A 13,232-nucleotide genomic window follows, 5' to 3' on the forward strand; every position below is an offset into this window, starting at 1 on the left:
ACAGTCAAACAGCTGTGCTCCGCTTTAACATCTGCACTTTTCACGCCAACTGTCTGCAAACCGGCATGTGGCATCAGAAATAAACATTTCTAATTCCATGGTCGACGAATGATTTGGTTCGTTTAAATAGTTTTTATAATTTTCGAATCAAATGATAACGCAGTTAGATGACACGCTTGCATCTTATTAGGGATAATCAGACAGACACTTTACATCCATGTGTTTTCAAATTTGCTTCTCCTGCCCTTTTTCAGTATCTGTTGGTGTTAAGCAAATGTGCAACATAATAAAACATAATTTATCAAATGACGTTAGTTTTTGCACAAAAAAAAATATGCGAAACACTCAATTTGAATGAACAACGTTTCGCACGAAAAAATTGGTTTGCTACTGTTCTCAATTAAATGCACAAACATTTTGTCTCATATACCATTTCAAGCGAAAATTGGTTTACCAGTTTCTCACTGAATAAAATATAGAAATTTTTGTTTTTGTAACAAAGTTACAAATATAAACCAAAAATTATAACTTTGCAGTGTAATGTGTATGGTGCACTACTAACAGCTACAATATCTTTTTTCCAATAACTTGAGGGCATTACTCTACCCCGTTCTCTATGTTAGATAAATGAGCATCTAATATTGACATAACATGTGATTCAAAACATAAGGTAAAGTGGGGAAGAAGCTGACAAAAAAAGAAATATTTACTATAAACTTCGGCTTTAAATTATTACTTTTGTTTTGCTTAATCCGTTTTTTCTTTATTTATTGTTTAAGTTCACTACCAAAAAAGATTTTTTTAATCAAACTATTTAAAAACATAACGCCGTAAGTCGAACATACGCATAGTTTATTAGAAAAAGTATGTAATAAGAAATACGACACCGGAAATATTGGAACAATTAAATAACATAAGCATTTTTCTACAATGCGCCACTTTTTTATTTTTGTAGTTAGAGCCATAACATGTTTCAAAATAAAAAACTAAAAAGCATAGCACAATATTTCCTCGAATTTGTCCATTCGATACATAAAATTAAGTAAAATTTATATAATAATTAACAAATTTAAAATTTATATCAAAATCCATAATTTTTCACTGATTACCATGCTTTTATTACACAAATCAGTTGGTTTTCCACCGTTGAAAAAGTTAAATTACTTTCATCGTTCAACTATATTTCAAATGGAGAGAGAATATCAAAATCTAACTGGAGGATTAACGTAGCACCGCCGAGGCACCATGGAGGAATGAAACAAAGATCGTATGCTTCCTGTTAGAGGTCATTCCTTGCTTTGGCGTACAATAACAGATACCCATCTAGAAGGATTTCATCTTCATTAGTCGCGTTAATCGATTCGCTCGTTCTTCCCCAGCGTGGTTGCACTTTTTCTTTGTCCCACGCGGACTGGAAAGATGCCGTTCGCGGTTCGCGAGGGAAGACTTAATAAGACGGCAAACGGCAACCCGATCCGGTTGTGATGACTTGCGATGAAATGGAAAGTGTTTGGCAAACAGAAGAGCATGAGATCGTTAGCCACCCGCAGAAGAAGAACGGATCCGATGCCGATCTTGGTGCATTCCTCAAACTTATAGTGCGCATTGTCCGCCGAACGTTGTGGTGTGTGCATCGAGCGCCCTTACCGGCTAAGGGTGTGCGAGTTGGTGCCTTCGTTTTTGCATGTCCATGACGAAGAGGCTCTTTGTTTTCGCGGCGTGAAAAGGGTGTTTCAGTCGCACAGAGAGAGAAATACAATCGCATCGCAGCAAAATCATCCGAGAGACGCCGCCAAACGCGAGCTCTCTGCCAACAAGATCACGTTTCAGAGGTTCTGCCTATATAGACACGCACTATATGTAACTGCATCCGGTGGCGGAGGAACATCGGGACGAGAGTGCGTGACAGTCGATCGCGGTGAGCATAAGTCCTCACTTCTGTTTTCTTCATCCTCCTCGACATATGTACGCTTCATCGTCCAAACCCGGCCATTCCCTTATGCCTCTCCAGCAGAACCTCTCATCGCCCCAACCGTCTTAACACCTACATCGTACGGCACGAAGAAGAGAGGTTAAAAATAAATGTGTGACAAATGTATGTTTATGCTTAATTGAAGCATAGCATTTCGTGGTTCGTGTGATGGAGTCGCGAAGAGGATCCGGGTCCGTGAAAGACAGAACGCAGGGAAGGAAACCAGCTCCATTGAGGCGCCTTCTGCTTGTTGCGCGAAGCGATGAAGATCAGCAGGCCCACGGGAACGTCCCGGATCGACGACCGTGGAGCTCTTTACGACTCTCCGAGAATGATTCTAGCCATCCGATCAGCGGCGAGCGATAGCGACACCGTGACTTTATGGTAAACAGTTGTCTGCGGTACGCTGCGCTCAGTTAGTTTCCGTTCAAATGCGCCACCGTGCGGACCGAAGTCAAAATCTTCGCGGAATCGGTTTACACGCGCCGCAAGTGAAATTCTAATCGCTTCTAGAAGAGGTTCTGTTGAGGTTCAGTAGATTTTATTACTGCCGGCATGATGAACACTGCAACGATGGAAGACGACTACACATCGATTGAAGATTATCTGAGCAATGAGGTTTACGTGACGAAGACGAGTGATTTCGATGACCCTCTGCCCAGTACCCCGACCCTTCGGGAGGATGTGACCCGAACAGAGCCACTGGAACAGCTGATATTCTTCTACTCCTACAACGCCGTCATAGTGGCGGTGGGGATTATCCTGAATCTTGTGCTTATACGAGGAATCGCTTGTGCCAAGTCTACCGGTAAGCAAGACTCTTTGATCCTTGACAATCGACTGAAGTTGACTTCCTGGTTTGTTCCTTCCATCTCCTAGACGCCTTGCTGTTTGTGCTACAGATAGCGATCGTTGATGTGTTGACGCTTCTCACAAGCGATTGGGAGCTTTACTATCACCTTACGCGCACTTGGACGCTCCCGGTGGAACAGTGTACGCTGTATAGTGGGCTCGAATCGCTTACCAGTGTCGCGATCGCGTACTTCATCGTCGGGCTCAACTTTCACTCCATCTCGACGTACAACCTGGCCGTGGATGTGGTGAAAAGCGGTACTATCGCCTCCAACGAACCCGAAAGCATAGCCGAGGAAAACAGTTACGAAGTGGCCACGGATGCGGTGTCCCAGAAGCGATCCCTCACCATCGACTATCGGTACAAGAAAACGCGAATTTCGGTGCAGTTTCCGATTCTTCTCGTGTGGTTTATCGCCATCTCCGAGTCGCTGCCTTTGTTCTTGTTCTCTGACATCGTAGTGGCACCCACGCCACTGGCTGGCAATGATGTGGGCAATCAGACGCAACACTGCACCGTGCTGGTGAACACCGTCACCAATCATCGCCTCGTGAGCCTCATGGTCATCCTCATACGCATCATCCTGCCGACCGTAGCCCTGTTGATAACGACCGTCCAGATGGTGGTCAAGTTCTACCGAGGCAAACGGTTCGCACAGCCCGACGAAATCGATGAGAATGTGGCGTTCGCCCTTAAGCTGTCCATCTTTCTGTCGATCTCGTACATCGTGTTTACGGCCCAACGGCTGTACGGATCGTTGCTGTTGGAGATACTCTCCGAACCGAACGTGGTGCCCAAGTATCCGCTGTTTAGCTCCACAATCGGACTAACACTAGCTGTATTTCACTACTGTGCTTCCTTTGTTCGTCCGCTGGTCATAGTGGCGATGTGCAAGCAACGAAATAATCATGTCGATATCCACTTTCTTTGCCGGAAACGATCATCATCAGATTCGATTTCATTAGAATAAGCCATAGAAAATGGTAAAATCAACATTTAAAAGGATTTGAAGATTGCCTCCATTTTTCATATTAACTACATAAAACTCTAGTCAACTACGGCGTGTTGAAATAAAACTAAATTTTATTAAAAAATAACGTCTACACAACTGGATTTAAATTCTGTATGAAAAAACTATAAACATAATAAGTACCTTTTGTTCTACTCATATCATGACACCGGGCAAATGTAACTAAAACGAGAAAGCCTGTAAAATTATACTCGCTGCACGTGGTACCACAAAATATTTTCCCGCGCAAAGGACGTAATGTCAAAATGTTAGCAAAGAGCTAATAACAAATATCACCATAGATTTGACGATTTATTCATGTTAATAGAGGCTTTTTCATAAACCATATAACATATTTCATTCCGGATAAGAGAAAATTTCAACAAAATTAAAAATTTATGTCATGGCAGAATAAACTTGACAGTTAGTAAACATTTAACTGCCATCCCGCGCGTTGTCAAATACCCAGTATGATTGTTGACAGTTGTGCCTGGCCATCACTACTATCCGGGAGATTTCATTACATCGAGGATTGTTTTGTTGAACGCGGTGGAAATCAGCGCGGGTTTTACACCAAAACAAGGACTTTAGATGTGAATGGACAAAATACGGCTAACAAACTTCGAAATATTAATTCTTCGCGCGTGTGAAAAATCGTAGTGCAGTGAAACAAACAAAACGCGAGTGCTTTTGTGCGGGTCGTGTGTGCTGTGTTTGTGTGGATACGGTAATTGAACTTTCCCTGTTTGTTGGCGATTGATATCGCGAAGCAACAAGATGAATGAAGCGATCCTGCGAGAGATGATTGCGGCAGAGATTCCTAAATCTAATGATTTCATTGAGTGGTTTCTCCACTACTTCAAGGTAAGTGCCCCGTTTAATTCAAAATAGTTGGGATATGTTAGCAAAATGTGCTACATCGACGTACATCGCATTGTAAACAAACATTCGCCATCAAAACAGTGTCGAGTGATCCGACATATGTTTGAGCCGTTCCTCGAATAGGAACCAGTTCCCAGAAAGGTTCCCATCAGGTTTGGTTTTTGAAATCAAAACAACCAAAAATACGGCAGAAGCGTTTGCAAAATGTTTGTGAAAATATTAACAAAATGCTTAGCATACCCTTTTTGTGCACCTGTTGTGTTTTGTGGGTTGGGCATTGTATTTAAACGAGTAACCCAGCTACTTTGGTCCGTTCCTTTCGTGTAGGACTCATTCTTTCCATCACTAGCACAACATGGGTTTGTCATACCCGCTATTTGTTTAGCACCGTTTACACTGTCAATACAGTGCTGGACAAAAAGGAATGCATAAAATATTCTTGAAATATCCAAAAAATTTTTTTGGGAAACTAAATTTATTTAGATAATTATTTATGTATCAAAATAATTTGTTCAAAATCAATTGTATTGTATGCATAATGAAAAATCAGCTAATTATGGTATGAAAACAACAAATGAAAATGTTATTATATTCTGTCACCGATAAATGAAATATTTTTACAATACTCATTAGCTTATATATTTTCTGTCAATTTGTCCTTATATATTTTCTTGTAGCATTTGTTTCGCATAAAAAACTCAGTCCATCATATTCGTATACGAACTTACCTAACACCCCGCGATTCACCCTTTCCCTCTAGTATTTTTCAGTCATTTTGTCGGAAAAAATAAACCATTTGCGGGGGAATTATAATGAAACAAAATGTTTGTACCTACATTCCCCACATCATAATAAAACTCTCAAAATCTCACAATACTGCACCACAGCCGGATGAGCACGTTCTTGCATTTCTGCCGATAATGTCGCTTTGTCTACTGCTTGTGATGTGTTTTAATTGTGACAAACAAACCCCAGATTGTCCGCCTTAAGTGGATTCAATGGGTTTAATGAGTCGCTAGCATTTCGCGCCAGTGAGGCTTTCGTCATTTTTGCATCGGCAATTGGAAACCAAAACCCGGGCTCGGCCTCATAGAGGCTTACAGCGGCTCACGCCAGACGAGAAGCAGATGCTCCGAAAACTCTTCCATGTTTGTGTTTTTCTCTCCATTTTTTTTTTTTTTTATTTTATTGGTATCGCCTGCCCTACTGGAACGGCAGATTGCATCGGAAGGAGAAATGATTACCATCGGTTCTCCTCACCTCCCGTCCACCCGCACGGGAGTGTCTGTGCGCTTTTGCTTTTATTATTATGCACCCAGTCACGCTGCCAGCCAAACCCGCCACCACTTCCCAACCACCCCCCTCAAGCGCACCAACACTCGCTGTCTGGCGAGAATGCAAGGACGCATGTGCAACGACGCGCACGGCCGGCGTTTTGTCTGCTCACTGTTGCTGCACGACCCATACACACACTTTTTCGCCGGGGGAAACAAAGCGGGCTGGCTCACCGACACCAACACCAGCGTGTATCGGTGCAGAGAACGGTGCAGTCTCCCGGTTCCCGGGACCCGGAGTCCCCCGGAACGCCAAGCCCCAGACTGCATTTCCGCACCATCAGCAGCGCCGGGACGGCAAAAAACGCTGAGCTCGGAAGACGGTTCCGTTCCGAGTGGTGTACAAAGCGCGAAGGCCGATCTAACCGGCAGCGCTTGTGGGTGCCTTTTTTTGACCCTGTGCAGAAATTGTTAAGTGGAGTGGCGTACCCACGGCGGTGATGAAAGCAGTGTCAACAACACTAAAGGAAAAAAAAAATGCGCCCAATATTTTATAAGAAAAAAAGTCACCGAAACTCCTTTTCATTGCTGCCGCTAATGTCGCCTTTTACCGAACGATGAAGATTGCCCCTTTTTTGTAGTCTGTTCGAAAACATCACCTTCCTAAATGCATTTCATCCCATCTCGAACGCGCCTCATCCGTTCACCTGTGGTGTGAGATGAAGAAGCATAAGCTGGAAGCAGAAGTCCTTTGTCCGAACCAAAAACCAGACCAGACGAATGCCGGAATCGAATGCATCTAACGAGTTGCTGTCGCCACGGAGCAGCCAGTTCTCTTTGCAGAAGGAACTCCTCGCTGAGAACCGGAACGCAATTCTGAGAGTGCGTCGCGAATGGTGCAACGTCTAGGGTGGTCGACCACGATCCCGGGCGTGACGAGACGTGCTGCACATGCATTTTTTTTTTCTTCTGGTGCAGCGTCATCCACCGTCAAGCATCCGCTCAAGGCCGCCGCCGTCACACGGACGTGTGTTTTTTATGTGGCTGATGGTGATGTGGCCGCAGCTCGAACACACTCCGGGCTACACATCTAACAACCCGGAACCCGTCCCAAAGCGGTGCGACAAAGTATCTGAATGAAAGTTTAATTTATTTGTTATTCTAGAGAAAGGCATGACCGGGGACCCGGCGAGAGAGCAAGAACTCACTCATTCCGGAAATTCCGCTGACCAACGGCGCAGTCTGGTGGCCTCCATCGCTCCAACGCTTCGGCCGTGGTTATAGTGACGACGGTCGTCTGTGTGCCGGTAATTCGTGAACGGCCCCAAACCCAAACCCCAACCAGCGACTGGGTTCCCTTGGAACTTTCGCCGAAACCACAGCGGCAGAACCCGAACCTTGGGCAGAGAACGCCCGGGATGCATCCGATTTCTCTTCCGTGCGACCACATCCTCTGATCGGATTTTCTCACTCTCTCCTTCTCTCCCTCTCTCCTTTCTCTTTCTATTTCGATTTGTTAACCAATTTCCCCTGGGAGGGAGGGTTGCAGTTCCTCCCCGACCTCTTCCGGTTTCCGGAGCTCGGTGCCGAAGTCGTTCTATGTCTGACTCACAGCAGCCTGCGTAGTGCATTAATGTCACCGTCTGCCGCCTGGAGGCGCTCCACAAAAACACACACACGTACAGACTGACGCATCCCGGGCGAAGGCACCGGAAGTGATTTATTGATCATCAGTGCGGTGTTTGTTTCAGTTAGTGCGCCCCCGAATGAAGCGAGAGAAGCGTCGGCCGAATTGCGTTACATGCAAACGTACAGAGAACCCCCCCCGGCTGGATGGAAATTATGTATGCAAAAATGCAAAACAATCCACCCGGTGAGCAGTCGCCGGGAGCGCGGTGGCCAGGAGGAACGAGGTGGGTGGGACTCTTCCGACCCGAGACGTCGTATATGCAAGAGAGACCACGTAAACGAGGATGTTGTCTTCCGTGAAGGTGGCTTTCGATTGGCCACGCTCGGTTGCGCAAAGTGTAGGTGCAAGTAAGTGAGTGCCGGTGCACGCCGCAGCACAAACGATGAGATGGCCACGGGAAGAAGAAATTGGCCAACCGACGCCTCCCCCGGGGCCAAATTGACCCAGCACACACTCGCTCCCACGAACTCCCGGGCCGGGGTGCCATAAAGCCGGGATCGCTTTCCATAAAGTCGGGCCCGGGCCGTGGAAAAAGTCCTTGAAATAAATTAACGTTTCGCCAATTCGCCTCACCCGGAGAAAGAGGGGTATCGGGGGGAGTAGTAGTCTCGGTTTGTGGTTAGCCCGAACCACCAAACCCCTGGTTTACAATATTGATTAATGTTTTTAGTGCACACAGACACACACCGGGCTGGGGGGGGGTCTCTCACGTACGCAAGCGGTTGATGTTTCGCTTTGCATTTTCAAAATCATTTTAAACCAAACTGAACATCGTCGGTGCACCGAGATGTCGTAAAATGTCTACATGTCTCACCGGTCGGATGGATGTACACACACACACACACCGTGCGGAACCTTATGCTCCTTTCTTCTGCCCCTTTCGGGATATCGGGATATTTATTGATTGGGATGCGTTTTGTAACTTGCGCCTTTATTACTGCACTCGAAGGTTTATTGAACAACGGGAATGATTAAAACTAAGGTTACAAAACACAAACCCATGCTCGCCGTTGTTTGACCCTGAGCCGGGTAATCATCTTTTAATACCGTTGGACTGTGAAGATGTGTACCCGTAATGAGCTTTCGGTGATGTACGGTGTTTTATCACTCCAATTTAGCTCGTATTGGGGCACGGATTATTTAACATTGCAAAACGGGCTCAGTAATTGGCTTCGAACTGAGAAAAATTAATCCGTGTAGTCGTGCTTCTTGGACAGACGTAAATCAATGGATAACAGCGGGGAACAGGAATTTTGTACGTAACGAATGACAAGTGAAGATTCCCTCTCCTGGACCTGGTGTTCGTAACCTGGTTCTCCAACATTGAAAACACCATAAGAATGAGCAGTTTGCAGAAGTACGATAATTGTTCATCAATATCTTTAGTCAGGATATGGATCCTATCAGCAATTCGCACCAATATCAGTTCATCGTATCAGTTACTCAAATTGATGATTTTTTTCAGATTCGCTAGCCTTTTTGAGATAATTTGTTTAGATAGATTCGTTAACCACGCAAAACGAGTAAAAATATAGAGCATGACACAAAGTGGTTCACAGTTAAGATAAGATAAGAACTAAATGTTTTTAAATTTGTGTTACTAGAATAAATAATGGAACATTCTTGAATCCACATTTAAATCCTTTGCAAAATATGGATAAATTGTGTGCAGAACCATTAAAAATGTAATTTTTGAAGAGGATATGGTAGAAGAACAGTAATTTAATAGTAATTTTGAAACAGTAATTTTGGAGCATATGTTTGTAAGGATTGAAATAAAAGATTTTGCTGATCTTGTAAATCGGGAATATAACCGTGAATTGTTAAGCATAACATTGAAAAAATAATTTGGTTTGTAAACTCGTAATGACCAAAATGTTGGATAACGTTAGTTGTCCATAGTCTTGAACGTGATTGACTACTTCTTTATTGTTACAATTGTACATGGTCCTAAACTGTGTTGAATTTACTTTATCTTAATAAAAAACTGCATTTTGTACCAAGCGTATTTTAATTGTAAGAATGAACAAAGCAAAATAATTTATCGGCTTAAAAATTTGTCGATACGTTCATTTAAGGATGCTAACTAAAATGTTTACAAATGAGTGAAGTGAATGAAATTATATAACGATTATTTAAGTATTTTAAGTAAACAAGAACTTAAATTTTCTTGTAAAAAGATAGTAGCACTGATTGTGTTATGAAATTTAAACCATATTTTCAGTTCGTGTTGCGTTTCCGTTGATGCCGTCCAAAAATAATTGAAAACACAGTCTTCATTGACAGAGTATTGCTTGTTTGTTTTTTTTCCAGCGAGTTACGAACCCCATATCAAGTACTTTGCACAGTTTGTATTTCTCGTTAGGTAAAGTCCTCTGTGGAAGGAATATTTCCTTCCAATGATTCCTCCTAAATAATGTTCCAGTATGAAAGGTATGGAAATATACTGCAACATTTTTATATCTCCCAGTGAAACGAACATTTAGCGTACATTGAAAATCACTGCACAACGAAAACAAATAACATTAAACGCCGTTGCTTGGTTTCCCTTCCTTCGGGCGTACGAACGCGCTCCCCATTGGATCCCGTCCTTCGGCACTGTCTGGAATAATAAGTTCTACCGACTTTCACGGAAATAAATAGTACCTAGTAACGTGCATACCCCTCCCCACAGGACACGCCACATCCCCCCCCCCCCCCCCCCTACCACTGCACGTGCTGCTATTTATGATTGAAAGTTGCGAAAGATGGAATCGCTTCGTCGCTGGAAGGGAGCGCTACATTTAAACGGGCATGGCATCGCAGACTCATAACTTTTGCTGCTAAATATGTCCTGCAGTAATTAACAACTGTTGACGATACTCTCGCCTGCCACCGCCGCCACCGTCTCCGCCGCAGTTGGGAAAAGTCGTCCATCCCCGACCCGTTGTGCCATTCGCCTCTGGCTAAGCCAGGGAATATCGGTGCGCCGCAGTTGTGGATTCCCCGATCCTGCCGGTAAACACGATATCCCCCGGCCCAAAACTGCGGAAGAAGATGGCGCCCCGGTCTCCGGTGGGTCTCTTTTTCGCACCCCTCGTTCGGGGCGACTCACCCGGGTTGTTGTGCTTGGGCACGCGTTCCCCCATCCGCTCGGCCCTCGGTATCGAAATTGCCTTCACTTGCGAGTGAGGCGGAAAAATGGGGGAGTCGCAAAAAGGTTGTTCACCTTTCTTCCGCCAGCGAGGGCTGGTGTGCTGATGACTCGAAGGGAGTCCCCGGGCCCGTTGTAGGCCGACCACGAAGTCGGTACACAGAGTCGGTCCACCCCAAAAGTGGTTCCGCTTTTGAACGAGGATTTTCGGTAACGTTTTCCTCACATCACCACACGCGCGCACATCCTTGACGGGCCTGAATGTGTGCGGCACGGATACCGCAGTAATGGCTCGCACCCTTCGACTGAGCGTTCGGTCCGGTATTAGTAGAGGGTTTTTCCACTCTCTGAAAGCCACCCCTGCAAACAACGAAACGCAACACCAAGCGGGGGACGACACCGGCATCCGAGGGACTCCGTTGTCTCTGTGTTGGAAGAATGAGCGAAAGATGGATTTTACATAAGTATGTGCGAAAGGGGAGCATGGGGTAATATACCCAACTGGGCCTTTCTTTCAGGCTTTCAAGTTAGTTTTCAAAAGTACGGATCGTTTTTGGTTTTGTTTATTTTCGAGAACCATGTAATTTTTTTCGTAGTATTTTTCGAGTGTACAAAAATACAAATAGGGGAAGCAAATTTTCCTATTCAAAAAAACATACTGGCATGGCAGAAGCTACATCTTCATCCTAGAATGGAGAGCTTGAAATGAGAGAAAGAAGGAAAGTTATCGATTTCACGGATTTAAATAAAACATGATTTTAAATTACAACGCAAGCATTTTGAAAAGGTGTTGTGCTGAACCCATAGATGAGTGAACATACACAGATATTCAAAAAAATTTTAACGGTGGATAAAGATGATGGATTTGTTCACGTCTCAAGCCTTGCTAAAATTAAAACTTTTGAAATTTTGTTTTAAAAATGATATTTTGAACAAAAACAGGTTTGAGCGACAGTTTAATACAATATTGAAATGAGGCATCAAATTGTTGAGCCAAACGGCTATTCATATGTTTTTATCTATTTGTAATTTATCAATTCGTAATTTATTGTTCATTTAAAAATCCATAATGGTGACAAATTCAATATATGATATAAGCAATACGATAATTTGTGTTTAATTTAATCTATTACATATTTTTGCTGTTTTTACGTATGAAGTTTTGTGTACACTAAAAACTCGACCAATACCGAACTGTCGATTCTGAAACTTTCCACGCATTAAGTTTAAGAACTACAGATGTTGTTGAAGATTTTTTTGATCACTTTTTTTTAATAAAATCATCGAAATTTTACCATAAAAACTCAGTTTTAATCAATCAAACAAAATAGCATGTACACATATGTCAAGATGTATCCATCAACATTATTCTACAAGGTTTATACAACACGGGAAAATGATGAAATATCAACCATTTCAAATATGGTTCAAATACGTTCTAAAAACACCTTTCTTTTCTCAAACTTTTCTGCATCGTGCATCGCCGGGGCGTCAAGCTAGTAATTTATATGACCTTTTCTTCGTTTCGTTACTCCTCCGATGAAAAACAAGTTAGTTTGGTCTCTTAAAAATACTATATGTTTACAAACTTATGATTCGAAAAGGTTTTTAAGAGACAATTTAGTGAATTCTTGTAGGGAGCAAACTATTTACCGGAAAGAATTGGAATTCCATTCTGATTTGTTTCTTATATGTAACAAAGAAACAAATTTCTTATTCGTTCTGAACATAAGTAAACGTAAGTTTGGGGATATTGCCCCGCATTCCGCTACTTTCTGTGGCTGTAAACTTTACCGATTCCTGGTCCCCTTTTTCCTGCTCTGGTGTTTATTTCTCCTGTGTGCTTCTTCTTCTCTCTCCTATCGCTGCCTTCATTTCCGGTCCGGCCGCCCCGGGAAGCGATCAGGTGGAGGAAAAAGCGGACAAAAAGGGACAGGACTCGGCGCAAACCGGGACAACGATCACAATTTAATATTGGAAGCTTGTACGGCGCTTCTGCCCCTAACGCTCCCGGGTGCGAGGGTGGAAGTTTCCTAATGGTTCCGCTTCGCTTTGCATTTCATTCGGTCACATTTTAACGTTGTTCGCCCATGTTCATTCATCAACAATTTCCAGCAAAGGGAGCACTGGGAGCGACCGGGGCAAGGCTCCAACCCAAGATTGCCTCCGATGCCGTTTGTTTCCTTCTTTTTTTTTTTCATTCGAAAGGACTTAGCCCAATTTACGAGCAGCTCGTCATTGGGTGGAAAAATACTTTCCAGCAAAGTTCATCGAAGGTGGCCGGCCCTTCCACGGCGGAAGGGAAGACTCAGTGGAAAATCCGTACCGGTCCGATGAAAAGCCCCGCACACTTGGAACCGCCTCGCTCCGTCGGAAACGGTGTTTATTGCTTTTGCTAACATCAGGATATGACTCATTG

At 43.7% G+C, this 13,232-nt stretch overlaps 2 protein-coding genes across 2 annotated transcripts in view; both read left to right on the top strand.

The window, feature by feature from the left end:
* Nucleotides 1–2,545: 2,545 nt before the first annotated feature.
* On the top strand, nucleotides 2,546–3,795 carry LOC131266041 (uncharacterized). The gene is made up of 2 exons (XM_058268384.1): nucleotides 2,546–2,780; nucleotides 2,852–3,795. Exons 1-2 carry the CDS (start codon nucleotides 2,546–2,548, stop codon nucleotides 3,793–3,795), a joined length of 1,179 nt encoding a protein of 392 aa, XP_058124367.1.
* Nucleotides 3,796–4,498: 703 nt separating this feature from the next.
* LOC131264375 (protein disks lost) overlaps nucleotides 4,499–13,232 on the top strand; it is a 101,920-nt gene continuing 93,186 nt past the window's right edge. Inside the window, exon 1 of the mRNA XM_058266678.1 lies at nucleotides 4,499–4,698. Within this exon, the coding sequence (XP_058122661.1) occupies nucleotides 4,612–4,698 (87 nt within the window). The 5' untranslated portion in view covers nucleotides 4,499–4,611. The remainder of the gene's footprint in view (nucleotides 4,699–13,232) is intronic.

The sequence above is a fragment of the Anopheles coustani genome, chromosome 2, assembly GCF_943734705.1.
Source record: "Anopheles coustani chromosome 2, idAnoCousDA_361_x.2, whole genome shotgun sequence".
NCBI lineage: Eukaryota > Metazoa > Arthropoda > Insecta > Diptera > Culicidae > Anopheles > Anopheles coustani.